The sequence below is a fragment of the Saccopteryx leptura genome, chromosome 8 (genome assembly GCF_036850995.1).
Source record: "Saccopteryx leptura isolate mSacLep1 chromosome 8, mSacLep1_pri_phased_curated, whole genome shotgun sequence".
Lineage (NCBI taxonomy): Eukaryota > Metazoa > Chordata > Mammalia > Chiroptera > Emballonuridae > Saccopteryx > Saccopteryx leptura.
The window spans coordinates 73,499,094-73,526,995 of record NC_089510.1 but is presented as its reverse complement, the minus strand read 5'-3'; the positions used below and the strand labels follow the sequence as shown (position 1 = coordinate 73,526,995).

Sequence of the window (27,902 nt, the reverse complement as noted above, 5' to 3'; positions counted from 1 at the left end):
GTTTTAGTGTGGTTCTGCCTGATCCGTGGGCAGTGATTTATCCAGTGAGTATTCCTACCTCTTGGAGTTCTCATCTGTTTGGGGTACAGGCACTTAGGCGCGTCTCACTAAATTGAAAGGTAAATTATTATTTACCCTAGAGTAGAGCTCGGCCATTGCAGTGTAAGAATAATGCCACTGAAATTTTGAAAAAAGTGAACTTTTCACACGCTTCACTTCCACGGAGCCACAGTAAACCCTTAGATCAGGAAATGTTTGGCCCAATCTTCCCGGCTTCTGTAGTCTCGCTCAATGTCGCGAGACCGACGCGTGGGCGCCGACGCTGAGCGGCTTGGAAATACTTCCGGGAGGCAATTCAAAGTGCCCGTGATGTGTGCTTCCGGTAGCTTCCAGGCTGCATGCTTAGGCTCTGGGACTCCCTGACAGAAGTAGTGGGCACGGAACGGGGGGCTAGGAGACCAGCGGTCGTTGAGCCCCACAATCTCTAACCATGGACCGAGACCTTCTGCGGCAGTCGCTGAACTACCACGGGCCGTCCCTGCTGTCCCTGCTTCGGAGCGAGCAGCAGGACAATCCGCACTTCCGGAGCCTCCTGGGGTCGACGGCCGAGCCTCGGCGGGGCCCGCCGCCGCAGCCGCCGTTCCAGAGCAGGTAATGGGACCGCGCCGCCGCTGCGAGACGGGGTGCGCCTCCCCAGCTCGGGCTGCAGTACGGCCGGCGGGCGGTGCGTCCGGAAGGAGCGGAGCTGGGGCCGGGCGCACGTGAAGACTGGCGCTGGTGCGGAGGTCTGCCCGAGGGGGTCCGCGCTGGTGGAGGGCAGTGCGGGATTCGGGCTGGACTTTCCCCTTGTGATGGGGATGCCTTAGCTAAACTCTTTCGGGCTCTCGGAGCTGGTGCTGCGGGCGTCCCTTTCTGAGTTACCCGCCCTCCAGCTCCAGGCTGGCGAGTGAGGGCGTCCTTGGCTGAAACCCCGTCGGAGTACGTGCGGGTTTAGGGTGGGCCCGAGTGGGCGATGAAAGCCGTGATCAGAAGCTTGGACGTACCGGAAAGTTTTGCAGATAAACGTTTTGTTTTTTGTTTTTTTAAGAAAAGAGAAGAAAGTTGACAATGTTGAAATACAAAAATTCATTTCAAAAAAAGCGGATCTACTTTTCGCACTTTCCTGGAAATCAGACGCACCTACAACATCTGACGTTAATGAAGACAATGAAGGTGAGTTGAGTCGTCAAGTCGTTTGATTGCGGCTTAGCAGTATTTCAGATAAAGCAGAACACAAAACTGTGGTTAGTAATTTTAATTACTTTTTCAGATCCTTATGCAGTCATGCCACCTTTAGAACAATTCATGGAAATACCTAGTGTGGATCGGAGAGAGCTATTTTTCCGAGATATTGAACGTGGAGATATAGTGATTGGAAGAATTAGTTCCATTCGGGAATTTGGGTTTTTCATGGTATTGATTTGTTTAGGCAGTGGCATCATGAGAGATATATCCCACTTAGAAATCACAGTAAGTTATTCACTTTTCAGTTATTTGATTGCGTCTGTTTTTCATAGTCATCTCAATGAAAGAATTATGTCTTTGCATCCACCCAGTTGTGCTGACAGTTTTGAGAATTAAATATTTTAATTGGAGAAAAATAAAGTACCTTTTTCTTTCTAAAATATTATTAATAGTGATAGAGTTACTCCTTCATTTCTGGTTTTGGGGGTTTTTTAGTCTCCTTGACTGGCGGCGGGTGGCAGGGGGGTCCTTTATCAAGTTTTGAAAGAGTTATCAGGTATGGTTAGATTCAATTGTATTTGGGGCTCATTTTTTTTCTAGCTGAAGGTATTCTTAATTATTTAGTATTTGGCATTAAATACTTGCATATGGATAATTTAAAAATAAATTCCTGGCCTATTTATATATTTTACAGTAATTGTGATTTTTACGTTATAAGATGCTTTGCCTGAGATAACCAGTCCTGAATTTGAAATGATGTGTCACTTTAAAAGGTTTGATACTTGCTGTCTATCAAGTCAGATGAAAAGGAGGAAAAGCAGAAGGTATCACAAACTGGATTACAGATGTAAACTTAGGAGAGTTCACATTTCATTTTTATTGGAATTCTCATACTTACTGGACAGACTTTTGTTTCATTTTTAACAAGTGCAAATTTCTGTTTGTTCCATCATCCTTATTTACTGTATTTTTTGCTACATAAGATGCACTTTTCCCTCCCAAAAGTGCAGGAGAAAATGCCCATGCATCTTATGTGAGTGAAAAATACGGTATTTTATTAAATATTTTAACACACCATTTGGTTCAGAATATCTTTTTTTTTATTTTCCTCCTTAAAACCTTAGGTGTATCTTATGGTCAGGTGCATCTTATGGAGCGAAAAATACAGTAATTGTAAATTTCATGAAATTTTAGTGTTTGAACTAAATAAAAAACTTGTTTAATTGTGTTTAGGCACAGAAATTACTTGCTGTCAAAATCCTCACTTAAATTTAGAATTTAGGGTGTTGGTTTATTTTTTTATGTCAACTATTAGCTATTTATACTGAACAGCTAGAATAAAAGAAGACTCCTACCACCAAAGAATGGAATTCTGTTGGTTTAAAATACTTCTCATTGCAGGCTCTGTGTCCATTAAGAGATGTCCCTTCTCACAGTAACCATGGGGATCCTTTATCGTATTACCAAACTGGTGATATCATTCGAGGTGACCAATTTCATCATATTAATAAAAAAGAAATAGTTATCAGATTTTTGTTTTTATTAATTTTGAAAGTGTATTTGAATAAGAATAATATTGGAAGGGAATTTTTTTTTTTGCTTTGCATTTTCTTGTTAAATCATCTTAGGTTTCTTATTTCTTTTTAAGCTGGGATCAAGGATATTGACAGATACCATGAAAAGCTTGCAGTATCTTTGTATAGCTCATTTCTTCCACCACACCTATCTGGTATTAAACTGGGTGTAATTAGCTCTGAAGAGCTTCCTTTGTACTACAGGTAGGTAATTTATCCACATTACAACTAACTAACAGCAGTTAGTTGCAAAACAGTTTCTTAACTGAAAAATAGCAATTTTGTCCCAACTTCTGACAACAAAGTAGAAACTTAGTTTCTTTTATTTCAAAGTATGCTCATTGTATTTTTATAAAACTTAAATTTCTTCACATTTAATAAAAGGAACCATATCATGATATTGCCACACTTTCATGGATAAAAATGATATGCGTATTTAAGCCCTATGTGATGTTAAGTCTTTAACAGAAATAAGACATGTTAATTACATTAATCATTTCTATGGTTTTATTGTTTTTTGTTTGTATTTTTAAGGAGGAGTGTTGAACTAAATAGCAATTCTTTGGAATCCTATGACAATATCATGCAAAGTTCCTTGGGATTTGTTAATCCAGGAGTAGTTGAATTCCTTCTGGGAAAACTAGGAATAGATGAATCTAACCCACCATCTTTAATGAGAGGCCTACAAAGGTATAGTAAATCAGTTTTATTCTATTAAGTGGTAAGAAGAATGGTGCTGAGCTCAAAAGCGGCATAACTGAGGGACGTAATAAGATACTTGCCTAAACAAAGCCTACTGACAGCACTGTGATAGAGGTTGAATGAACTAGGTAATCCAGTCTCCTGGAATAAGTCTCTTATCAGGGAATAGATGTGTATCATATGACCAAGTAGAAAAAGACTTAGAAAAATTTATAAGAATTTTGTGTATATGCTAAAGAAAAATAATGTTTAAGAATTATATAGTCATTCCTCATAGACAAAGCCCATAATCTTTTATGCTCTTCAGCTCTTAACTACCCACTTGGATTAATACAGACAGCTTGGAGGCCCTATGGGATGGTGGAGCCATTAGATGCAGCAAGCCTGGGCTCCTGAACCATTTGGGAAGAAACTACACCATCAGCCTAGACACTAACCCTGGTTTCTGACCACAGCATTAAATAATCTATTACTCTGAGTCGTTACAAGTTTTTATATATCTGTAGAAGTTGGCTTATTATAATTAATTTAATAAATGATAAAATATATAAATATTAAACAAAATTATGGACTAAAACTATACAGGTTGAATATCTTGAAATGCTAGGATTTGCAAATTTAACCTGACCTGTTCAGAGTAGTCATTTATGGAGGAGGAGAGGAATTCATCTCTAAATGCCTGTCATATGTTAACTTCTAGACTGATACTCATTAATGGTTAAAAATGACTAAATGAAAATAAAATTTAAATTAAAAATATAAAAGAATAGTCATTTCTGGGAGTTCAAGAGTTGTTTTGAAGATAGAATATAAATTTCTTGCTTGGGATTCACTTTTTCAAAGTTGACTTTTTATTATGCGTCAGGCAGGGTGAGCTATATATAGTTTTAAAAAAAGTATTTACATGGTTTGACTTTTATTTTATTTAATAGCAAAAATTTCTCTGAAGATGATTTTGCTTCTGCATTAAGAAAGAAACAGTCTGCATCTTGGGCTTTAAAATGGTATGAAGACTTTGTTTCTCAACAGTTACGTTATCTAGCCTAAAAGGTTCGGGTAAGGCAAGAATCTGTATGTCATCATTAATATCAAATCTGTTCTTAAGTGAAATAAAGTGAGATTTTGACATTAGCTTTCTTATAGGTGTAAGTGGTGTTATGTTGTAAACTTAACAGACAAGTGTTAAGTTTTTTCCAAAAGAAGTTAGTATATTGATAATTGGATTTCATCAAATTTGTTACAAAACTATTCAAAAGCAGAATGCTTCTTAGTTACATGTAGAGTATGAAAGACTAAGTACTAGCCAAATTTGATTTGCTTTAAAATTTTTATCCATGTTAACATTTTGTTTGGATATTCTGTGAAATCTGTGATGCTTTACAAATATCTTTTTAGTGTGAAGATTGGAGTTGATTATTTTAAGGTTGGGCGCCACGTGGATGCTATGAATGAATACAATAAGGCTCTGGAAATAGACAAACAAAATGTGGAAGCTTTGGTAGCTCGTGGAGCATTGTAAGTGGATCATGGGTTTTAAGGAATATATACAAGGTGAATGTGTACAAGATTTATGAATAGCCCACAGATAAATTCCTCTAATTTTGTTTCATATTTCTAGATATGCAACAAAAGGAAGTCTGAACAAAGCAATAGAAGATTTTGAGCTTGCATTGGAAAACTGTCCAACTCACAGGAATGCAAGAAAATACCTCTGCCAGACTCTTGTAGAAAGAGGAGGGCAGTAAGTATCAAATTTTGTTCAGTAGTGGAGATCTAATGTTCAACCAGCTACTGTAAAATCTTGAACTTAACGTAAGGAAATAGCGTCTTTCACTCAATTCAGAACACTCTTAGTTTCAATTTTGGTTATAAATGTTTTTTAAATATAGCTTCTTGAAATTTTCTAGTCATTTTTTCTTATTGAGTTTGAGGTTCTTTCTAATTGGAGATATGTTAGTGATTTGAGTTTTTTTGTTCTATATATCTAGTCTCATAACGTAAAAATATAAATGTAAAGGTAAAAGAAAGTAGATATATATTCTTTTCCTGGACCTACACTAGAGATTTTAATAGAGAGGAGTTAAATTTCTAATTTATTTCATCATTTTAATAGAAGAATGCCCAAAATATGAATTGAGAACTCCTGATGTTAATTGTGAATAAGATTTCAGTATTACATTTAATTTATTGCTCTCTCTCTCTCTCTATATATATATATATATACATGTAAACGCACACAGATTTTCTAATTCTGTTGATATTTCCAACTTTTAACAGTAAATATTCCTGGGAAATATTTTTGTTGAAAGGAAAATTTTTCATAAACTACTAAGAAAAGCCAGTCTATGTAATTCTGTGCTAAAGCTCAACATCATACTATATTTACAAAGGATATCAGTTGATCGTGTGTTTTTATGCATTATACTAAAATAGCAATGCAGTATGGCTTTAGTTACCAGTAACAGATTCCTTTTATTTTCCTTTTCTTTTTTTAAGTTTATTTTATTTTTAAATTGAGATATAATTGACATATAACATTTTATTAATTTCAGGTTTACCACATAATAGTTTAATATACAGGGTGGGGCAAAACTAGATTTATAATTAGGAATACACAAAATACACAGTTTATTCTTGTATTATTATTACTTCTTATATTTTCCATACAAACAACTGTAAACCTACTTTTGCCCACTCTGTATGTATCATATATATTGGGAAGTGATCACCACAGCAAGTCTGGTTTACATCTGTCACCACACATAGTTACAACTTATTTTGTGTGTGTGTGGTGAGAGCTACTAAGATTTCTCCTATGGCCCTGGCTGGTTGGCTCAGTGATAGAGCATCGGCCCGGTGTGTAGATGTCCGGGGTTCAGTTACCAGCCAGGGCACACAGGAGAAGTGCCCATCTGCTTCTCCACTCTTCTCCCCATGCTCCTCCTTTCTCTCTCTCTTCCCCTCTTGCAGCCAAGGCTCCATTGGAGCAAAGTTGGCCCATGCACTGAGGATGGCTCCATGGCCTCCACCTCAGGTGCTAGAATGGCTCCAGTTGCACCGCAGATGGGCAGAGCATCGCCCCCTGGTGGGCATGTCAGGTGGATCCCGGTCGGGCAGCTGCAGGAATCTATCTCTACCTCCCCACTTCTCACTTCAGAAAAATACAAAAAAAAAAAAAAAAAAGATTTCTCCTAGCAACTTTTAAATATACAATATAGTATTATTATTAATTATAGTCACCATTCTGTACATTTTATTTTCAAAACTTACAGCTAAAAGTTTGTACCTTTTGACCATGTTCACCTATTTCATACAATTCATACCCCCGCACTCTGGCAACTATCAATCTGTGAGTCTGGTTCTGTTTTGTTCTGTTGTATATGGTTTTACATGGTCTCTTAACTGAAGAAATAGTAAAAAAAAATTAGGGCATTGTTCAGTTTGGAAAATAATTTGCTAAACACGATGTTTTCTAATGAGGTCTCACACATGAGCCTCTGACCTGTATGTATGTTTGAGGATTTTTTGTTTTTACCAAAAAAGTTAAATCTTTCTCTCATATGTAGGTTAGAAGAAGAAGAAAAGTTTTTAAATGCGGAAAGTTACTATAAGAAAGCTTTGGATTTGGATGAAACTTTTAAAGATGCAGAGGATGCTTTACAGAAGCTTCATAAATACATGCAGGTGATTCTTTATTTCCTCTTAGAAATTTAGTGATATTTGAACTTAATGCCAAAACTTAACTTTTCTCCTGTGGGAAACAATTCTAGATTACTTAAGGCATAATGAAAAATTTTTCTAAATACAACTTTTTCTAATTGGGTTTGATATTGCTTCATAATGTCTTTTCTTTTTGATTTGTTAGTACTCAAAAGTAAAAATAGCTCTGTGAGAAAATTCTGATTGCCTAAATTTGTTAAATGGTTTTTAGTACTATTCTTGTAGTGAACTTTCCTGTTGATTACAAAATTCAGTGATGTTACTATAATTGAGCTAATTCTAAAAGTCTTTTTGAGAGATATTTTAGACTGTCTTTTCCTGTAATACTGATGATGATGTTTTCTCATGCATTTTCTTCTGAATCGGACCATGCTGCTGTGTCTGTGACTTCCGGTGCTGCTCATCCCCATTCTCAAACTGGAAAATGATTTCTCATGTAATCATGCATCCAACTGGGCTGTGCTACTTTTTAAATGGTTTGTATTTGAACATGGTGATTCCCCCTCAAATTCACCTAATGGAATTTATTTGGATTTTATTTATACATCTGTGTCTTGTTTAAACTTTTCAACTTTTAAAAATAATGTTTATTTTTCCCTTTATTGCACTCTGGGTTATGGGTACCAATGCAATGGCGTCCCCATTTTTCATGGAATACCAACTGCAATATGGTCCTCAATATTGTTCTGGCTATTCCAATGATTAATGCCAAACACATGTATGACTAATTTTTATATGTTAAAAATACTTGACTAATGCTGGATACATGGCAATTTGGGTATACCCCATTTGGTTTCTGGTGGGGGGGTGGATTTTTGAAAACTGGGTTTTATGTATTCTGCTATTTTTAACGTGTGGTTTTTTCTGATATCTGGGTTCTAAAAGAAATCTTTGGAATTAAGAGAAAAACAAGCTGAAAAGGAAGAAAAGCAGAAAACAAAGAAAATAGAAACAAGTGCAGAAAAGTTGCGTAAGCTCTTAAAAGAGGAGAAAAGGTAAACTATAATCAGTATTTTTTAACTTAAAGCAACTTCTGAGTTGAACCACAGTGCCATATGGAGGTAAAGTAAGTAAAAATAAGAAAGTATTCAAATCATAATCAGTTATTATTAATTACAAGAACCATAAATTTTTCTATGAAACATCAAGAAAAGTGGAATTCTAAGGGTAAAAAAATGGGGGGGGGGGAGTTAAACTTAAAATATTATGTTACTTTAATTATCTGTATTTTAGAGAGAACTGTTTTAGAAATAGACAGGGGTCTCAACTGGGGATAATTTTGTCCCCCAGGGACATTTCTGGTTGTCATACTGGTGGAGTGATACTGGAATCGAGTGGGCAGAGGTCAGGGGTGCTGCTAGACATCTGAGAATGATGTTGTAGGACCCTTCTACCCCCACACTGCCACCCTACATCCCTCAGCGAAATGTCAGTAGTGCTGAGATAGAGACTCTACACCCCAGAAGTAGCCAGATAAAAAATTTTAATTCTCTCCTTTATGTATTCAGGTGGTCTTGTTTTTAAGGTACTGTTGGAAATGTCACTACTTGCAGAAATGGATTTGCTTAAAGCGACAACTGTATACAAGTATTTTTTATCCCAAAAGTAGTGCTTGATGGTAAAATTGGATCTTACAGTAACTCAAATTATTATAATTGCTTATCTAAGCCAGAGCTTTTTATGAAATCTAGGGGGAAAAGAGAACAAATCATTATGGATAATTAAGAAGCATTTTTGTATTTAATATTGATGAATGAATTAACTACTTTTTTAAGGCTTAAGAAGAAAAGAAGAAAATCAACTTCTTCCTCTTCAAGTATTTCTTCTGCTGCTGAATCAGTTTCTTCATCTTCATCCTCTTCCTCTTCTGGTCACAAAAGGCATAAGAAACATAAGAGGAACCGTTCAGAGTCTTCTCGAAATTCCAAAAGGCATTCAGCTAAGGCAGCCTCAAATCAGATAGATCAGAATAGGAAGGATGAGTACTTCCCAGTTCCAGCCAATACTTCAGCATCTTTTCTTAACCAAAGACAAGAAGTGGAAAAACTACTGGAAAAGCAAGATAGGGTACCATATCAAAAGAAACAGGTAAAAGAGAAAGATAGGTGTCCTCTCTCTTCAGCTTCAGTTGAAATTCCGGATGATTTTGGAGGTAGGTCTGAAGATTCAAGAGATTTTTATAATAGCTGTAAAAGTCAGGCAGGGAGTAGCAAAACAGAGAAGTCATACAAATACGAAAGACATGTTTCCAGTAGGAGAGATGCCTCAGATTCCTTCTCTAGGAATCCAGAAGACAGGTTCAAAATCTATGGTTCTAGAAAATTTGAAAAAGAGGCCGAGGGAAGACGAGAACACCATAGAAAGTGGGAGCCAGGTGCCATGAGGTATTCCACTTCACCAGTAGGCTCAGACTACTCTTCCAAGTCAGTTGAAAAATATAAAAAATACACTTATTCTGGATCACGTGATTTCAGTAGACATGAACAAAGATATCAATTAAGTAAAAATCATCGAGAATATGAAAGAGAGGATAATTATGAGGAGGGTAGTAAAACGGAGGTTCCTGAAGAAGATGAACTAAATAGCAAAGAGCATTCAGGAAGTGGAGTTAAAAAAAATTTACCTCAAAATCTACTCAATATATTTAACCAGATAGCTGCATTTGAAAAGGAAAAAGGAAATAAACAAAAAACCTAACATACCAAGGGGATCAGCACTGTTACACTAACGGCTGTTAATAAAAGTTGTGTGTCTTAGTCATAACAATCCCGTGCAGAAAGCTCTGCTCCAGAAGTTACTTTATTTCCAGAGATTGCATAAAGTGAATGCTTTTTAGCTATTCTCAAAGTATATTGGTTTTAGCTGTGACCCCTTTCAAAGCTTGATTTGTAGGCTTTCATGTGTATATTTATGTACAGTATTTCTTACTCTGATGGTTTAAAATTCACTTAAAGAGAATTCTCAAAGTATTGTTTCTTCATTGACAATGCAGAGTCCTTGGGTTTCCCTTATTCTGCTGTTTGAGAGAAAGTTGAATTTGTGCACTGAACACTTGGGTCATTTTCATCAGAAAAATATTTCATTCTCTTTTCTGTTAAAAGCCCTCAGCTTTAGAAAGAGATATATTTAAGTGTTCTTTAAGCACCATTTTATATTCATCATTTGTTTAAATATTACATTTTTACATAACTTTTGTTTTAAAATGGCAGACAGATTATCTGTAATGTCTAATTGGCCTCTAAAGCCGGATTCAATTAAAAAAGACATGTACCAGCTTAACAAGTACCTTACGAATAAAGCCATGAAAATTGAATAGAGGCCCATTTTCCTTATTTCTTTACCTACCTACCTGTCTACTTACATACCTACCTTATTGCTTAGCAGTATAGCCCTAAGAAATTTTTATTTTTAAAATTGATAAAACCTTAAGAGACTACATTCCAGGCAAGAATATCAGGAGAGGAAAAAAAATACTTTCAGCAAAAACAGCAATGGCAAGAGAAGCACACTATAAATTTGATTTTCTCTAGAAAGAAAATTAGGAAACTCCTAGTATTGCAGATGTCCAGATTGGAACACACTGGGCCTGTTTTTAAATAGTCGCGAGTTGAGCTGATTTTGCTTTTCTTCTTCCTCTCCCTTGATTCCCCTGATGCCTCTTCTCAAGGTCTGAATAAATGGCTAGGCCAACAGCCTGGTTTTACTCAGTAAATTCCAGGAACTAGAGCTGAAGAAGGGACCTGGTTTGTAAGGATCCTCCCCAAATATTGAAAACAGTATTTGGGAGGCAGAGAGAGAGGAGTCATAGTTCTTTATAATGTCCTTTAGAATCTTTACAATGAACGTTCTAGACACTAAATGGTAAGGAGCCTATAAGACTGTCACTCTTGGTGACACTGATGGATGTAGTCATGGAAAGGTGAGTATCCATCTATAAATTTCTAAGAACGATCAAGGAGGAAGACACTTTCAGTCCTTGTTCTGTCTCATCGTTCTTGCCAACAGTAAAATACCAAAACTGATGGGAGCCTAATGATTTAGCTCACACTAGTTTTGTAGTGGAACAGAAGGAAATGTCAAAAACAATAGGTAGCAGGAGAAATTAGTCACTTGGATGTTAGTCTTTGCACCAAGAAACTTATCTAAAAGTGTCCCCAGTTCTATGTATTAAGAGCTCTGGTATTACTAGTTTGAAAGTGAAAACTCTTGACACAGCCTTTGACCTTTAGGGATTTCTAGTACAGCTTCAGAATCTTACATACACCACTTTTATTCAATTAAACTTTGAACATCACTGTCAACCAGCACTAATTTCCCAGAGTATCTTTGTGCCTTAAGTTATATTCAGGTTACCCCCCAAAAGTCAGAACAGTACCTTATGCAACAGCCAAACAATTTAGAAATTCCATCTTCCCCAGAGCTGCTTTCTTGGAACACAGTAAACTTAAGCAGAGTATAAATGCCAATTTCTGGGGTGTGTTCAGGAAACCCATCACAACAAAAAAATAAATAAATGGGGATGTACTTGTCCAGAATCCCTAGTGATAACTTCAATTGTTTTTCCCTTAACGTCATTATGTCTATAGTTTATACATACTCAGGTTACATCTTGGTTTCCATAGTAGATGACTTTCTAACACAACTGGTGAATGTTAAGACAACTCACTCCACCTTTGGAGATAATAGTATTAATCACTTGTCCCATCATTTAGCACTCTTACACTGAAGTTGGAACTTTATCGTTAAATTTAGACTTCTATGTTGGTCAGAGAGCCTAACCTTTCCACAAATAATTGTGCTGGGCTTTTACCTCGGTAATGGGTAAAAGTTACTATGCAGGTCCTATGTGTCAGACTGTGTACATTTTATATATATTATCTGATTATTTCAGTAACTGTTACTGTCTCTATATTACAAATTTAAAAAACAACGAACTTCCCCAAAGTCACAGAGCTAGTAAGACAATTCCTGCCTTCATAAAACAGTATGTAACCTTTCAAATTCTAAGTGATTTACAAAGTAATATAGGGCAGAGAATAAGAACTTAAAAAGCAACTGTAACAATTATTAGAGTTTATAAAATCCCAGGCATTAGAACAATGTTTCAGGTGGAAAATTGTAATCTGGCGTTTTTACCAATCTCATTCATTGGACTTGGATATACCTTTTGCTGGTTATTTCTAAAAATTTAATATTTTCAAATACACAATACCACTATTGACTTTCAGAAGGATCTGCAAATAACAGTTCTAAACAATGACAACTATAAATATTTCTTCCAAGGTTTGAAGAAGGGGATACTTAATTAAGCACTTAGATGCTAATGCATCTATTTGACACTAAGTTAATAAGTTCTGATAACCCACTACCATCAGACCAGCCACAAATGCATCTATTTGAAAAGCAGTTTAATAACATTGTACTCATACTCTATAGCAGTGGTAGTCAACCTGGTCCCTACTGCCCACTAGTGGGTGGTAGTGGAGCAGCCAAAGTATAAATAAAAAGATTTAACTATAGTAAGTTTTATAGAGATTTATTCTGCCAAACTGAAAATCTGACATAAAGTACTTGGTAGGTAATTATTATTATATGCTTTAACTTGTAACTCTGCTTTATAAATTTTATAAAGTTACTTCCCTACTTTATAAATCACCATTACTGTGGAACCAGTGGGCGGTTAGAAAATTTTACTACTAACATACAAAAGTTAGCAGTAGGTATAAAAAGTTTGACTACCCCTGCTCTATAGTATTCCAAGACTTCAAAGTGTTGGGAACATGTTATAGTGATAGTACTAACTAAAATAACGAATTCTGTATCTGCTAGTCTACTTTTCTAAATTTATATACCAAATCACACCAAGTTTTCTTTATATTGTTTATTGAATCAAGAAAGCTTTGAAAATACATTATTTATGCTTGGTTGTCTGTCTTGACAGCAAAATCTTTAATGTGTTTGACTTCTTTAAACATCAGAGTAAAGTAATTCCTAAAAGTATATGCTGCATTTTTATTGATGTGCATTGTTTCTCTTTCCTATTAATTGTTGGTGAAGAGATAAGGGTAATGCTAGTTTCTGGTTAAAATTCTTTTACACCAAAGAAATTTCTTTGAATAAAGATAACTTAATTTCAGGATCTTCTAGGCTAAGTGAGAATAGTAGTGTTATAAACTCTGAATCTTTAAGAATTTCTTCCTAGAAGATTTTAAGAGTAGTTGCATGACTAGTATAAAATAATGAAATGAACTGTCCAATTTAACAAACCTAAGTGAAGCACATCATTTTCCCTAGGCTTGTATAACGTAGCCTAGATAAAATCAGCTATTACTCCTTTCGTTCTGTGAAAAAGGTAGTAGAAAAAGGATAAAATGAAACATTCCACTGACTTCACTTTACCTGTTTTTACATTTTCCACTGGATAAAACTCGTCTGGTCATTACATTTTCTAATGTTATTTCAGTAAGACTATATCATTATTCCAGCACCCAAAACTACTTAGTGTTTACTGTTTTTGTTTTTGTGCTTTCCATTTGTTCAAAAGAGAAGTCGGTGTTTACTTGCTGCCCCTTTTGCTCTTCCCGTTACTGGAGGCACCGCTGGAGCCAGGGGCTCTCGGGGTGCTGCCCGCTGACGAGGGCGAGGTTGGGAAGGTGAGCTCTAACACCTTGATCGGAGTCCGAGAGGCAGAAGTACCGGTACTCTTAGATGACCTAGAAGAAAAAACAATTATTGTAAACTTAATTAAAAATTTGTATTTTAATACAGACTCCCCTCAACTGTGAAAGACACCACAATTCCCACAAAGAGAACAAAAAGTACCTAGTATTAATAGTGTTAATATTTAAAACATGACCATTAATAATCAAGTTTTTTTAAAAAAAGAAACATCATGAATATAATAGTTTCAAACCAGTAGAAAATACCCTAACAAGTATGTCTATAAGGAAAATGTTTTCAACTAATTTAGAGATGGAATCATTAAGCATTCAAGATTTGCAGATTTATTTAAAAAAAAGGTAACAAGGGGACATGGGAATTTGGGTGCTGAGAAAAGTGACTAAAATGACAGGTTATAAAAGAAGAAAGAGAAAGAATTGAGTCATTTGAAAATCATGACGAGCTATACAATTCTGAAATGTTCAGTTTAAAATACGTTTTATCACAGTACAGGGGTGTTCAAGAGGCCGCCCACTGTGCTCTGCTTTAGGACATCCCTTTGTCTTTGTAAAATCCTTACATAGATTAATGAAAAGTGGCTGCTCAATGTAGGAGATTGCGAATTTTAAAATTAGGATCATCGTTAATTTATTTTGTCAGCGAAGCACAAAAGAATTCATTGAACATCCTGATGATAGAATTATAGATAACACTAAACTGCGAAAGTAAAGAATAATTTTCTTTTTAGCACATTAAAGTAGCAGAAATCAAATTCTGACTATTCAAAATTTTTACAGTGTGATTTTAATCATAAAAATCATGCTCCATTGTCTCTACATCTAAGTTGTCCTTTTATAGTTAAACTCCCCCTTTCCCCCAATAAGGGTTGATCATGCTAGATGTAACCTCCAAAATTTCACCCTGATTTATCCTACTTGTAACAGCTGGTAGTCACAAAGCACTCTGCACTGTAATGGAAATGGTGAAACGAGACAGGTTGGAAAGAAAGTTGCTCTGCTGGCTGTTGCATCTGTGGCACTGACGTATAGGCCAGTGGGTAAGGATGAGGAGAAAGCACTGGCAGATCCCACCGCTGTGGCAATGTGGAAGTGGCTGGTGCACTGAGGTAGCGGCTGTGAGAGTTGGAGATGGTCTTTTAACCTTCCACTTACCTCGCTGATGATAATGAAGCCTGTGAAGAAGATCTAGAACTCTGACGACTGCCTTGAGTACTAGCTGTGGGTAGTTCTAAACCACTCTGGAAGAATATTCAATATCAATCATTAGTACCGCTGCATTTTAGAAGGAGAATATTTTTTATTTCAATTTGATAAATGCCATAAATTATTTTTATGAAGTGTTTAGGAAATATACTTAACTAGAAGGTACAGTTACTACCTGTTGAAAGTATGTTTGAAGGATACTACGGATCTCAGCGTTTTGCATGACATCAACTAACTTTACATCAATGATCTTGTGAAATTGTTTCAATTCACGAAGTTTGATATCTTCTTCCTCTAGTGTTTCATCTTTTGTGTCTTTCAAACGACGGATTTCCTTTGTAAGTGTTGCACACTGTTGGTCAACAGTAGTCAATTATTATATAAACCTGTTTTACAGAATATTTTATAATAAATGAAAGGATTTGGGTTTACCATTTGGAACTTCAAAGAACTTAAATATGACAGGTTATATTTTTTAAAATATCAATACCTGTTTAGTTGCTCGCTCTAATTTTGGCTTCAGCTCCTCAATTTCTTTACTTAGTTGAAATGAAGAAGCCTGCTTCTCTGCTAATTTTTCTTTGACGTGATTTGTTGAATGTTCTATATCTTCTAAAGTATTTTCCATGCTCTGCAGAAAATAAAGTTTTAACATATTAGAATAAAAAATAACTTGCCATTTGTCAAGTATTCACTTAATCTTAATTCATGTGTTTTTTACTATTATACTCTATTGGTAAATAATATATATTGATATAATAGTTTTATGATTGCTTTGTATATAATTCCACTGGTAAGTATTGTTGTACTTGGAAACATAATACAATTACTATTGAAAGCAAGCAATTTTCAGATTCATAATTCATCTGTTCCTTTGACTTTAACTACAAAAAAAAAAAACTTATATGTAGAGCCTGTTTACCAAGCACATTGTTTTCTTTCAGTGATGTGCTTTTGTACTTCTTTGTACTAGTTTTTTTTTTTTAATTTTTTTTTCTTTTGTATTTTTCTGAAGGGAGAACCCTGGGGAGTGGGGGGGAGCAGACAGACAGATTCTCGCATGTGCCCAACCGGGATCCACTCAGCACGCCCACCAAGGGGTGATGCTCGTCCCCTCTGGGGCGTCACTCTGCTGTAACCGGAGCCATTCTAGCACCTGAGGCAGAGACCATGGAGTCAACCTCAGCACCTGGGCCAACTTTGCTCCAATGGAGCCTTGGCTGCAGGAGGGGAAGAGAGATAGAAAGGAGAGGGAGAAGGGTGAAGAAGCAGATGGGCACTTCTCCTGTGTGCCCTGGCCAGGAATTGAACCTGTGTACTAGATTATTTTTATCTTTCAAGTTTTTTTTTATTTTATGGAGCAATCTTTAAGGTGATATTTAAGAAGTTGAATGAAATAAAAATACATTAAATAAAGGATAAATATAGTTAACTAGCAATGATTCATCAACCAATTAAGTGATGATCAGGAGTGCATCCTATACTTAACACTGGGATTTTACCTAATATTTTAATCACTTTTTTTATTTAAATGAGACTTATCTCTTGCTATTTACTTTTATAAAAAACTATCTTTGAGCCCTGGCTGACTAGCTCAGTGGTAGAGTGTTAGCCTGGCATGTGGAAGTTCTGGGTTCGATTCCTGGCCAGGGCACACGGGAAGCACCCATCTGCTTCTCCACCTTTCTTCCTCTCCTTTCTCTCTATCTCAATCTTCCCCTCCCACAAGCAAGGCTCCATTGGAGCAAAGTTGGCCTGGGAATTGAGGATGGCTCCATGGCCTCTCTGCCTCAGGTGCTAGAATGGCTCCGGTTGCAACAGAGTGACACCCCTGATGGACAGAGCATCGCCCCCTAGTGGGCATGCAGGGTGGATCCCGGTAGGGCGCATGTGGGAGTCTGTCTCTGCCTCCCTGCTTCTCACTTCAGAAAAATAAAAAAATAAAAAAAAAAACAAAAGAAACTGTCTTTGTACAAGATATCAAAAGCCTGTAGAATTTACCTGGATATCTCTCTGTAGCTCTCTGATTTGTCTTTGTTTGTATCTGTATTTTTCATTAGCAGCTCTTTTCTGTTCTTCTAGTTGGACTTTTAGTTCATACTCCTCACCTAGAATTTAGAGAATCTTTAGTTTAAATTTTAACATACTGCATAGAAAGCAATATTAAAGTCTTACATATATTATGAAGTTCTAAAATTCCTATGAAAAGTTATATTTCTTATGTCAACTTGTTAAAAAAACAGTATGGACATATGTAGTAGCCACTCTTGTTTAGTCAACATAGATCAGCTAATGTGCTGCTATTTTCTACAGATTTTAAATGAATCCCCTAGAGAAGTGATACGCTGTATCATTAGAACTAATAATGGAAATAACACCTTAGCATTTATTTTAAAAGGGGTAGTTTTCTGATTCAATCAAACATGGTACAGTTTTGTTTTCTATGTCTCACATTGCTCCTTTTAAAAAAATAATTACAGTGTTCATTGCATATATTCATTAAATGTTAATTCCTACATACTAGATGGAGTCACTTTTTTAAAAGATTGTTTGTAATTGTTGTTGCAAATCTTCACCATTTGGAGAGTGTTTTCTAGAGCATGGATTTCTTTTTCAGCTTTGTTGATCTTAGCATCCAAGCTGTCACCTTCCCTTTGAAGTTCTTCTTTTTGTTGAGCAGCCTATAAAATATGGAATAGAATGATTAAAGTATTTCTCATGGGGAAGAATGTCTTTTCAGAGCAGGAAATAGCTAACAATACCAATTTGCCTTGAGGTGGACATAAAGCACCATCTATTTCACCTGATATACAGTAGAAGATCAAATCCTTAAGGCCTTCAAAATATAGTACATAGAATGCAAAACTGATGGAAATGTAGTAACCAAAGCTACATTAAACTCTCCAGGAAACATTACCCAAAAGTTAAGCAGGTATAAACTTATTGGGAAGGGAAATAAAGTTAACAAGAAGAAAGTTTCAAAATAGATATTAAATGAACGTATTTTTGTGGCCAGAAAGAGGCGTAAGAACACTTTCTCACTTTTTATCTTAGGAATAAAAGAGTTGAGGCCAGGTGTACCCAGGAAAGTATTTCCAAATGAGTTATGTTTATATGTGTTATTAGGAGTAATATTTAAAAATTTTTGAGCCATTAGTGATGTTAAAATTAGAGTATACACTTCAATAGCACAAACTAAAATTGAAACTATACAGAGGGGAGATTAGCATGGCCCCTACACAAGAATGACAAGTTGTGAAGCATTCTTTATTTTCAAAAGGAGAAATCTGCATGATTCCATTTACGTGAAGTACCTCGAGTAGTCAAATTTGAGGTACTTGGTGACTGCCAGGGTTTGGGGCAGGGGGTTTATGGGGGGTTACTGTTAAATGGGTAGTTTGTTTTAGGTGAAAACAGCTCTGGAGATGAGTAGTGGTGTTTGTTATATTACAACAATATGAATATACTTAGTACCAGTGAACTGCACCCTTAAAATTGTTAAAATGGCTAATTTTATGTATATTTTACCGCATTTTAAACTTTTTTTAAATTATGAAAAAGTAATTGTGATAAATGTGGCTAGGAAGAATTAAGTTTATAAATTGCTGAAAACCAGAAATTCCTCAGTGAGTGGATATAGTGACACTTCCATCTTCCCTCTGTCACTGGGCTAAACTCTCTCGAGCTGAATTACACATTCCAAAGAACTACTCTGATTAAGGGTTAACAGGAAGAGAAAGTATGCACAGATATTTAAAAGTGCCCCAAACCCATTTTTAGTCAAAATCAACTAATAATTTCATTTGTTCATTATTCAATCCCTAATTGTGTGTATTTAAACCAGAATATGGTCATTGTAAAAAAATTTTTGGTAATATTTCAATTATTAATGTTTTCACCTAGATTTGTGTTATGCTACAAAAATATGTATAACACAGTATGTAATAGTATATAATAAAAAAATAGCAAATAGTATATAGTAAAAAAAGTAGCAAAAATATTTTTAATTTTTATTTATTTATTCATTTTAGAGGAGAGACAGAGAGAGAGAGAGAAGGGAGGAGCAGGAAGCTTCAACTCCCATATGTGCCTTGACCAGGCAAGCCCAGGGTATTGAACCAGCGACCTCAGCATTCCAGGTCGACGCCTCATCCACTGTGCCACCACAGGTCAGGTGCAAAAATGTTTTTAGATAAATTATATCTAATTCCTTTGAGTCTAGAATTAGCAATGATTTCATCCAAAATACAATGTAGTAGGGGAGCTAGAATAAATTAAAATAGCTAGAAGTTAGTTGCAGATTTCATACTAGTGAGTAACATTAAATAATTCACTTCCCTTCTTTGAGTTCACTTTAGAAGGGGTTGAATTTGTTCACTTATAAAATTTCTGATTTAATTCCACATATACCTTAAACTTCTAAAATTCTGATTCCATTTGCCTCTAAGTCAAAGTTTATATAATATATACCTTTTATCCTGGATTAGAAGATCTGATATTTGAGGGGAAAACTGTTATTTGTACATTTATGTCAACATTTTAAAATAGTTTTCTAGTAATTTCACTGGACCATTTCATTACATTGACGAGTGAACTGTTTCTTTGCAAAGACTACTAGGAACCTGGATATGAGATTTAAAAGAGTCCAGTCCTTTATTGGTTACCAATATATTTTTCTGTCTGGCTCTTAAAGAGTTAAATACTAGAAGGCACTAGGGGACGGAAAACAAAACCATGTGTGCCCCACAGACAAGAGCCTATTGCAGGAACAAAAATGAGGGCTATGGATTGAATTGTTTCCCCAAAAAGAGACGTTGAAGTCCTAACCCCCAGTTACTCAGAATGTGACCTTATTTGGAAGTAGGGTCTTTGCAAATGTAGTCAAGTTACCATAAGGTCATTAAACTGGGCCCTAATTCCATGAGACTGGTGTCCTAAATGGGAAATCTGGACAGAGATACAGACATTCATGGGGGGAAGACTGAAGAGCGCCATGTGAAACTGAAGGCAAAGATCAAGGTGATGCTTCCAAAAGCCAAGGAACGTCACAGACCACCAGCAAACCACCAGAAGCACAGAACAGATTCTCCCTCAGTAGCCTCAGAAGGAACCAATCCTGTTGACACCTTCATCTCAGACTTCTACTAGCTTTCAGAACTGTGAGACAATACACTTCTATCGTTTAAATTGCTTCATTTCTAGTACTTTGTTATGGCAGCTCTAGCAAACTAGTACAAGGGGTCAGCAAAGTTCATTTGTAAAGGGCAGAATAGTACATATTTTAGGCTTTATGGGCCATTCTAACTGTCAAAACTACTTGTACATAATACATTGCTATTGCAGCATGAACGCAGCCACTGACAATACATAACTGAATGAGGTGGTGTTAGTATAAAACAAGCATGGGGCAGTTTTTGGCCCGGAGGCTGTAGTTTGTGTAGCCCTTAAATACAACATGCAGGACCCAGTATACTGTGACGAAATTCCTCATCCTCGGTGCTATAAACATACATACATGTGCCCATCAGGAAAGATCGACTTGCAGGGAGTGGGGAATGTTAAAAGACATAAGGAAGATAAAAAACCCTGATCTGACTAAATGTACATCTTAAATCTGTTTTAAGTTTTTTCCAGTGGTGAACTGCTGAAGTAGTTTCAAAGAGTTAATTATTCCCATGCAAATGTAAAGGGAATATGTGTCAAAGATTTTATTCACCTGGCCTGAGGTGGTGCAGTGGATAAAGCATCAACCTGGATCACTGAGGTCACCAGTTTGAACCCTGGGCTTTCCTAGTCAAGGCACATACAACAATCAATGAACAACTAAAGTGAAGTAACTATGAGATGATACTTCTCACTCCCATCCCTTTCTGTAAAATCAACTAGTAAGTTGTTTAGACAAGTTCAAAGGGAGAATTAGAACAGATTTAATATATATACAGAGAAATGCTGAAATAAATTAGCTTATAGATATGAAACTATATAATACCTTTTTAGGGCAATAAAATATAATGCTTGGTTATCTTTCTCACAGAGCATGTCAATTGTGTTTCTACTAGTCAAAGTTCATTTGCATTTTAGACAAGAATCATGTGATTTACTATCAGTTTTCTACAAATCAACATCTATCCCTACGGAGTTTTAAGGTAGGTTAGTCTATAGAAAATCTGTCAAAGGCATACCTTCCCACAGAATCAGATAATCCCTGGAGGGCACATCAGAAAACGCCTAATCTTCTGCACACCCACCGATGATGGCTTTTCCCATTTTAGAGCATGAATAATTTTTCTTAACATAGGACACATTGAGTTTATAAAGAAATAAAGTTTGATCTTTACACATCCAGCATATGTGAAATGTTATGCGTAAAACATGTAGGTCTGCTATACAAGGAAAAATAGGAATAACTGGTTAGCTGTGAACCCTGGAGAAGGTGCAATGTGAAGTGTGGCATCAGAAAATTGAGATGTGTAGGATCAGCTCAACTCAGTTAACATGCAGGCACTTACTCAGAACCTTCACTGTGAACAAAAGGAATACTCTTCCTCATAAAATGGGCCGGTTTTCCTAAGAACTGGAATATTATTATTATAACAGCAATAACAACGATGACAGCTAACATTTATTGAGGGTTCATTTTGTTCCAGGCTCTGTCTTAAGGGCTTTATATATATTTTCTCACTCTCACAACAAACGTAACAATGTTATCATTGTCATTTTGCAAGGCCAAGTGATTAACTCATTCAAGGTCACCTACCTGGTCAGTGATAAAACCAAGATATGGACAAAGACACTATAACACCAGTGTTTTCAGGTAACTCATTCCAGTCCTTGGTAGAGAAACTTAATTGGGATGCCGCATCTAACTTCTTCCCTATGCTTACCAAACTAGAGCCTACCCTCACTCCTTGGGAACCCTTCACAACCTGAGAAGAAGAAAGTCCTGAATATTGGGCAGAACCCTGACATACTATAGACTGAATTGGAGAAAAGGGTCTGGGAACTGGGCCTCGTTTCTCATAGTGGTTAGGTAGAATTTCCTGAGGCAGTGGCAGGATGTCATGCTTAGGGTATGTGTTAGGGGCAGCCTCAAAGAAAGACTACAGAAAGAAACTTGGAAGATTTTAAATCAAAAGGGAGGACGCATCCAGAGGGGCCAGTCTCTTAAGGTGTGAATTGGGAGATCTGCCTACTCCTACCCACATAATGGGACAGGAAGAATGAGTTAAAGTCACAATTCCCATTCCTCTTTTGTGGTGTTTTTAATAACTTCCTAAAATTCTCTGTAAAGGAAATCACACCTGTTCAAGATATTTTTTACATAGAAAGATGCATATAGAAGTGTTCAGGAAGGGAATTACATCCAATTCCTACTCACCTCTGAAATTTCCATCATGGGTTAACTAGGTAAGCATAATCACGAGATAGCAGACAACTCTCAAACAGTAGGAAGCACAGAGCAGATTCACCTGTTCAGTTTGTCTTCCACCTACGATGAAGGCAAAGGGACAGCCTCTCTTCCTCTCTGGCTATCTGCCACCCCAGGAATACATGAGAAAATGGAGTATAAGATTCCAGAGGTGGTGTAACTCCAGGTAATGATAAGGTCTAGATGGTGTGGCCATATGAGCGGGTGGCTATAGGGAAGTACAAGCTTTGAGCCTGAGCTGTTGAACAGATTGTCACATGTATGTTAAAGACACCCAGAGTGATAGCAGGTCTTAGGGTACAGATATTACACATCTTGAAGAAATGAGGAAAAATGGTAGCACAAAGATGGGGAAAACAAGTCAAAGAATAATCCAGCCCTCTCTTTGACCTCATGGATGGGAGGTGCATAAAATTAATAGAGACTCAGTACTTCCATTAACAATTCATGTTTTGTGGCCCTAATTAAGTGCAGTAGATACTAGAGTGCTATAAAGTTTGAAACTTCATGGAAAAAAATGCCGTTTTGGCTGTTAATAAAAAAGGATACTTCATTCTCTCAGAACTGTGAACCGATTAAAATTACCTTTATGATATAATAGGCTGGTGTTTTCTCCTCTTCCCCTTCGGGAGGCAGCATAACAGCAGTAAGAATCTCATACCTATTCTTCAGCTTATCAATTTTACTTAACTGCTCATGAAACTCAGCACTACAATGGAAAGAAAAAGAAACAGAAAAATACTTTTTCTAAAGGACTGAAAAACAAATACTTTTTTTAAAGGACTCAAGTGCTTTTATTAAAGCCCTTTATATTTGTGTTACTACCGTACTCAGATTAAATATGTTCTCACTTTTCAATTTTATAATTCAGTGTGAAGGGTCTCAGGTTTTACTCTATTTTAAAGGTAACAAGTTAGCCTGCTGTAGTTTCCTGGATGCTGGCAGAAAAGACTCCTGGGTCGGGGAAGAGCACTATTCTCACTCAGGGCATAAGCTTCCATGCAGGTGAGAGGGGCCTACACGAAAGCCGCACACACAGCAGTTGTACGTCACAGCTAAGGATCCTCAAGCTTAGGTAATCTAAACATTTTATAATAGAAAATAAGCAAACATGTCTAACTTTTGCTCCAGTCTAATGCAAACCAAAACCACAATGAGCTATCACCTTAACCCATCAGGAGGGCTATCAAAGAAACAAAAAAATAACAAAGGATTAGCAAGGATGTAAAGAAATTAAAACCCTTAGCAAGGATGTAAAGAAATTAAAACCACTATGGAAAACAAAAATTAGAATTACCGTATGACCCAGCAATCCCACTTCTGGGTATATACTCAGAAGAATTGAAAGCAAGTTCTCGAGGAGACATCTTTATACCAGTGTTCATATAGCAGCGTTATCCACAATAGTCAGGTCGAAGCAACCCAAACGTTCACAGACAGATGAATGGATAAACAAAGGTGATGGAATATTTTTCTGCCTTAAAACATGAATGATTTGATCCAGCTAATAACACTGTTTTGTCTTTTTCCAAATAGCCCCAGATATATGGAAAAATTTATATAGAAGGATGGAGATCCTCAAACCCCTCAGCAAGATCTTCTGAGCATGGCTTTTAAGATACCAAGAGGCAGAAGAAGCCCAATAGAGATCAGGGGAACTACCAGCTTTTAGGATACACCCTTAAAGGCTCCAACGCCCCAAAGGGGTCTCATAGGATGCCATCTGGGTCCTGTTTCAATAGTGGAAAGGAAGGTCATTGAGCTAAAGCCTGCCAGACTTACATGCCTCTGCTGTGAGGAAACAGGGCCACTGGAAGGTGGGCTTCCCCCTCACTCTCTAAGGGAGGGTTCAGTCTCTTCCAGCCCTGCTCCAGCCACCTATGACCTAACCTTGCCCAGAAAGCTGGGGTTTGCCACTGAAGGCTGAAGGGGCCCAGGGCCATCAGCCCCATCTACGACACTGTGGATGAGCCTAGGGTATTTCTTCCAAGAAGCAGGTAAACTGATCTCATTTGCACAAGCGCCACCTAACTATGTCTTGCCTGAATAGTTAGGTTTTTTATTCTTCCCTCGAAGATCTCTGTTGTGGGAGTTGATAGTTCTATTTTCTGCTGCTTTGTTTAATAGATAGTGTTTCCTTTATTCTTCCTTCCTCAATGCTCCACTCATATTTCAGGCTGAGACCTACTCCTAATTTAGAGCTCTCTTTCCCCCTTTTGCCAACTTCTATTATGAATCTACCTTTGCTACCCAGCTTAGTGTATCCCAAGTTTCTCTTTACCAAGCCACAGTCACAGAGCTCCAGGGAAAAGCAATCTGGTCTCATCTCTCCAGGCAGAGGAGAACAGAAGCTCCATCTCCACACATGCTGCAGATGGCTTTTCCAGTCTACCTGAATCATTACCAGCTAGAAGCAGCAGTCATTGGGACTTGGACGTAAGCTGCAAAGTATAGAATTGTGACAACAATTCCAGTGCCATGCGGACTTTTCCTGGACTCCTGCTCCTTGGGACAGCTCCTAACAGACTGAACTGGGATTGGGTTGCATTTATCAGGGACTTGGCATGGTGTTGGGGCCAACTTGGACTTGGTGAACTGGTTAAGGACACTACTCTTTTATGGATTCTTGCTGTATTGGCCAAGAGTTTGCTTAAAGGCTTTAATCACTATAAAAAAAAATAGAAGACTGAAAAAAGAAGATGTGGCACATGGTATACTATTCAGCCATAAGAAATGATGACATCGGATCACTTACAACAAAATGATGGGATCTTGATAACATTATACGGAGTGAAATAAGTAAATCAGAAAAAAACAAGAACTGCTGGATTCCACACATTGGTTGGACATAAAAACGAGACTAAGAGACATGGACAAGAGTGGTGGTTACGGGGGGCAGGGGGAGGGAAAAAGGGAGAGGGAGAGGGGGAGGGGGAGGGGAGGGGCACAAAGAAAACTAGATAAAAAGGTGATGGAGGACAATCTGACTTTGGGTGATGGGTATGCAACATAATTCAATGACAAGATAACCTGGACATGTTTTCTTTGAATATATGTACCCTGATTTATTGATGTCACCCCATTAAAATTAATAAAAATTTATTAAAAAAAATGAATGAACCTTGAGGACATTATGCTAAGTAAAATAAGGCAGTCACAAAAGGAAAAATACTTCTACTTCATGAGGTATCTGAAATAGTTAAATTCATACAGACAGAAAAAATGGTGATTACCCAGGGCTGTGGGGAGGAAAGAACAGAGAGTCAGTGTTTAACATTAAAGAGTTTTAGTTTTGGCCCTGGCCGATTGGCTCGGTGGTAGAGCATCGGCCTGGCGTGCGGAAGTCCCGGGTTCGATTCCCAGCCAGGGCACACAGGAGAAGCGCCCATCTGCCTCTCCACCCCTCCCCCTCTCCTTCCTCTCTGTCTCTCTCTTCTCCTCCCACAGCCGAGGCTCCATTGGAGCAAAAGATGGCCTGGGCGCTGGGGATGGCTCCTTCGCCTCTGCCCCAGGCACTAGAGTGGCTCTGGTCGCAACAGAGCGACGCCCCGGATGGGCAGAGCATCGCCCCCTGGTGGGCGTGCCGGGTGGATCCCGGTTGGGCGCATGCGGGAGTCTGTCTGACTGCCTCCCCGTTTCCAGCTTCAGAAAAATACCAAAAAAAAAAAAAAAAAAAAAAAGAGTTTCAGTTTCACAGGATAAACAATTTCTGAAGATATGTTGCACAACAATAAGAATATACTTATCATTACTGAACTAGATGCTAAAATATGGTTAAGATAGTAAATTTTAGGTTTTATGTTTTATATAAAATTTAAAAAAAAAAAAATAGAACAGGACACTGTCTCTCCTTACAAGGCATGCAGAAATATAAGAAACTCATGGTTTCGATTCTTAAGTCTGCGAGTTAAAATTTTCCTTTTATTTCAGTAAATTTACATTTTATAAATTATTTTAAACTAGATTTATAACAATACTATTGACGCTAATATATGCATGGCAACATGGAGATTGACACATTTGCTGTTACAACTGTGTGAGAGTGAACCATCAACCATGGTAAAAGGATATCTTCAACCCACCAGTTTCCTACTCCTAAAAACAGTTGATGGTAAAACATATTAATATCAGAAATTACGGAAAAAAATTATTCATCCTTCATGTGATTATAAAAGACAATGCTTATTGGCCTTTCAGCTTAAGATGGTTGATTGAACACAAGTATATTTCTCCTCCTGCTTAAAATGGAAAAGACTAAAAACAAACAACAGAAAACACCACATCACAGCTCTGGAAACAAGAAAGACACCATTTTTTCACAAATTGATGGAAAACAAATGGGATACTATTGACAGGAAAAAGAGATACACACAGATTAATGCAGAAATAAGAGCCATTTTCACCAAAGAAGTCTAGAGAAAATCCAAACTCAGGAATAAGAAATAAAAAGAGAAAAAGTGATCTCTGAGGCTATCCTCAAGGTAATTAATAAAAATTGCCTACAGAGCACCTGGGTCACTCTCCTCAATCCTTCAAAGTATATAGTGATATTGGAATGAATTATTTATGCTCCAATAATAACCCCTCTCAAATTACCACAATTCTGTATTTTTAAATTTGTGGCATTGTATTGGAGCTGGGGTGTGGGGAGCATAAAGTCATTTCAGGCCTCCAGAGGTTAATTAAGAAAGAAAGGCAGTTCTTCCCAGGAATATAATGTCTTTAATCACCCAAAATAAATTCCTCTGGGACAGACTAGCACAGAGCCTACAATCAGCCTCCCATTTAGAATACAAACCTGTTGGGAAAAGAGAGCTACCTAACTACAGAAGAAACCCACAGCAGATCACTAAACCAATCACCATGCGCAGTTATAAGTAAATATAACAGAAAGCCTAACACTTTCAGACATTTAGGGAAAGCTACCAGCATGAATAAAAAGAACAAAATGAGCAATGACAGAACAGAAACTAGGGGATACAAAAACAATTAGAAGAGAACTTTCAGAGTATTCTGATTAGTATCCTCTGAAAGATGAATGTTGCATCCAAATATACCCATAAAACAAGAATGGGCTGTCATGAAAAGGAAAGACCAATGAAGGAAAAAGAGTCCTTGCAAATAATTTCCTTTTTTATTTTACTTATTTATATTTTAAATTATAGTTGACATAAAATATTATATTAGTTTCAGGTATACAATACAGTGATTAGATATTTATATAATTAATGAAGAAAACGATTGAATTATAGACATGGTGAAAGAGACAAAGAGAGGCAGGGAACAAAGAGGAGACACAAGAGGGAACAGAGGCTTGACCTGTGGTGGCGCAGTGGATAAGGCATCAACCTGGAACACTGAGGTTGCCAG

The 27,902-nt window shown here is 36.9% G+C and overlaps 2 protein-coding genes and 1 non-coding gene across 3 annotated transcripts in view; 2 read left to right on the top strand and 1 right to left on the bottom strand.

Annotated features, from left to right (window-relative positions):
* Nucleotides 1–366: 366 nt before the first annotated feature.
* On the top strand, nt 367–10,533 carry TTC14 (tetratricopeptide repeat domain 14). Its single transcript, XM_066347276.1, has 12 exons — nt 367–651; nt 1,088–1,212; nt 1,310–1,509; nt 2,626–2,710; nt 2,873–3,002; nt 3,333–3,488; nt 4,433–4,504; nt 4,896–5,015; nt 5,119–5,241; nt 7,067–7,184; nt 8,106–8,215; nt 8,996–10,533. Exons 1-12 carry the CDS (start codon nt 491–493, stop codon nt 9,915–9,917), a joined length of 2,322 nt encoding a protein of 773 aa, XP_066203373.1. The 5' UTR covers nt 367–490; the 3' UTR covers nt 9,918–10,533.
* A 2,667-nt stretch (nt 10,534–13,200) lies between these two features.
* The window catches only part of CCDC39 (coiled-coil domain 39 molecular ruler complex subunit), a 62,008-nt gene continuing 47,306 nt past the window's right edge, over nt 13,201–27,902 (bottom strand). The window contains exons 14-20 of the mRNA XM_066347608.1: nt 23,118–23,241; nt 17,625–17,784; nt 17,105–17,211; nt 15,594–15,734; nt 15,279–15,455; nt 15,053–15,138; nt 13,201–13,933 (exon numbers count right to left, since the gene is read on the bottom strand). Coding sequence (XP_066203705.1) covers nt 13,777–13,933; nt 15,053–15,138; nt 15,279–15,455; nt 15,594–15,734; nt 17,105–17,211; nt 17,625–17,784; nt 23,118–23,241 — 952 coding nt within the window. The 3' untranslated portion in view covers nt 13,201–13,776. The remainder of the gene's footprint in view (nt 13,934–15,052; nt 15,139–15,278; nt 15,456–15,593; nt 15,735–17,104; nt 17,212–17,624; nt 17,785–23,117; nt 23,242–27,902) is intronic.
* On the top strand, nt 18,277–18,378 carry LOC136380223 (U6 spliceosomal RNA). The gene has a single exon (XR_010746899.1). It is a non-coding gene; the product is annotated as a U6 spliceosomal RNA (small nuclear RNA).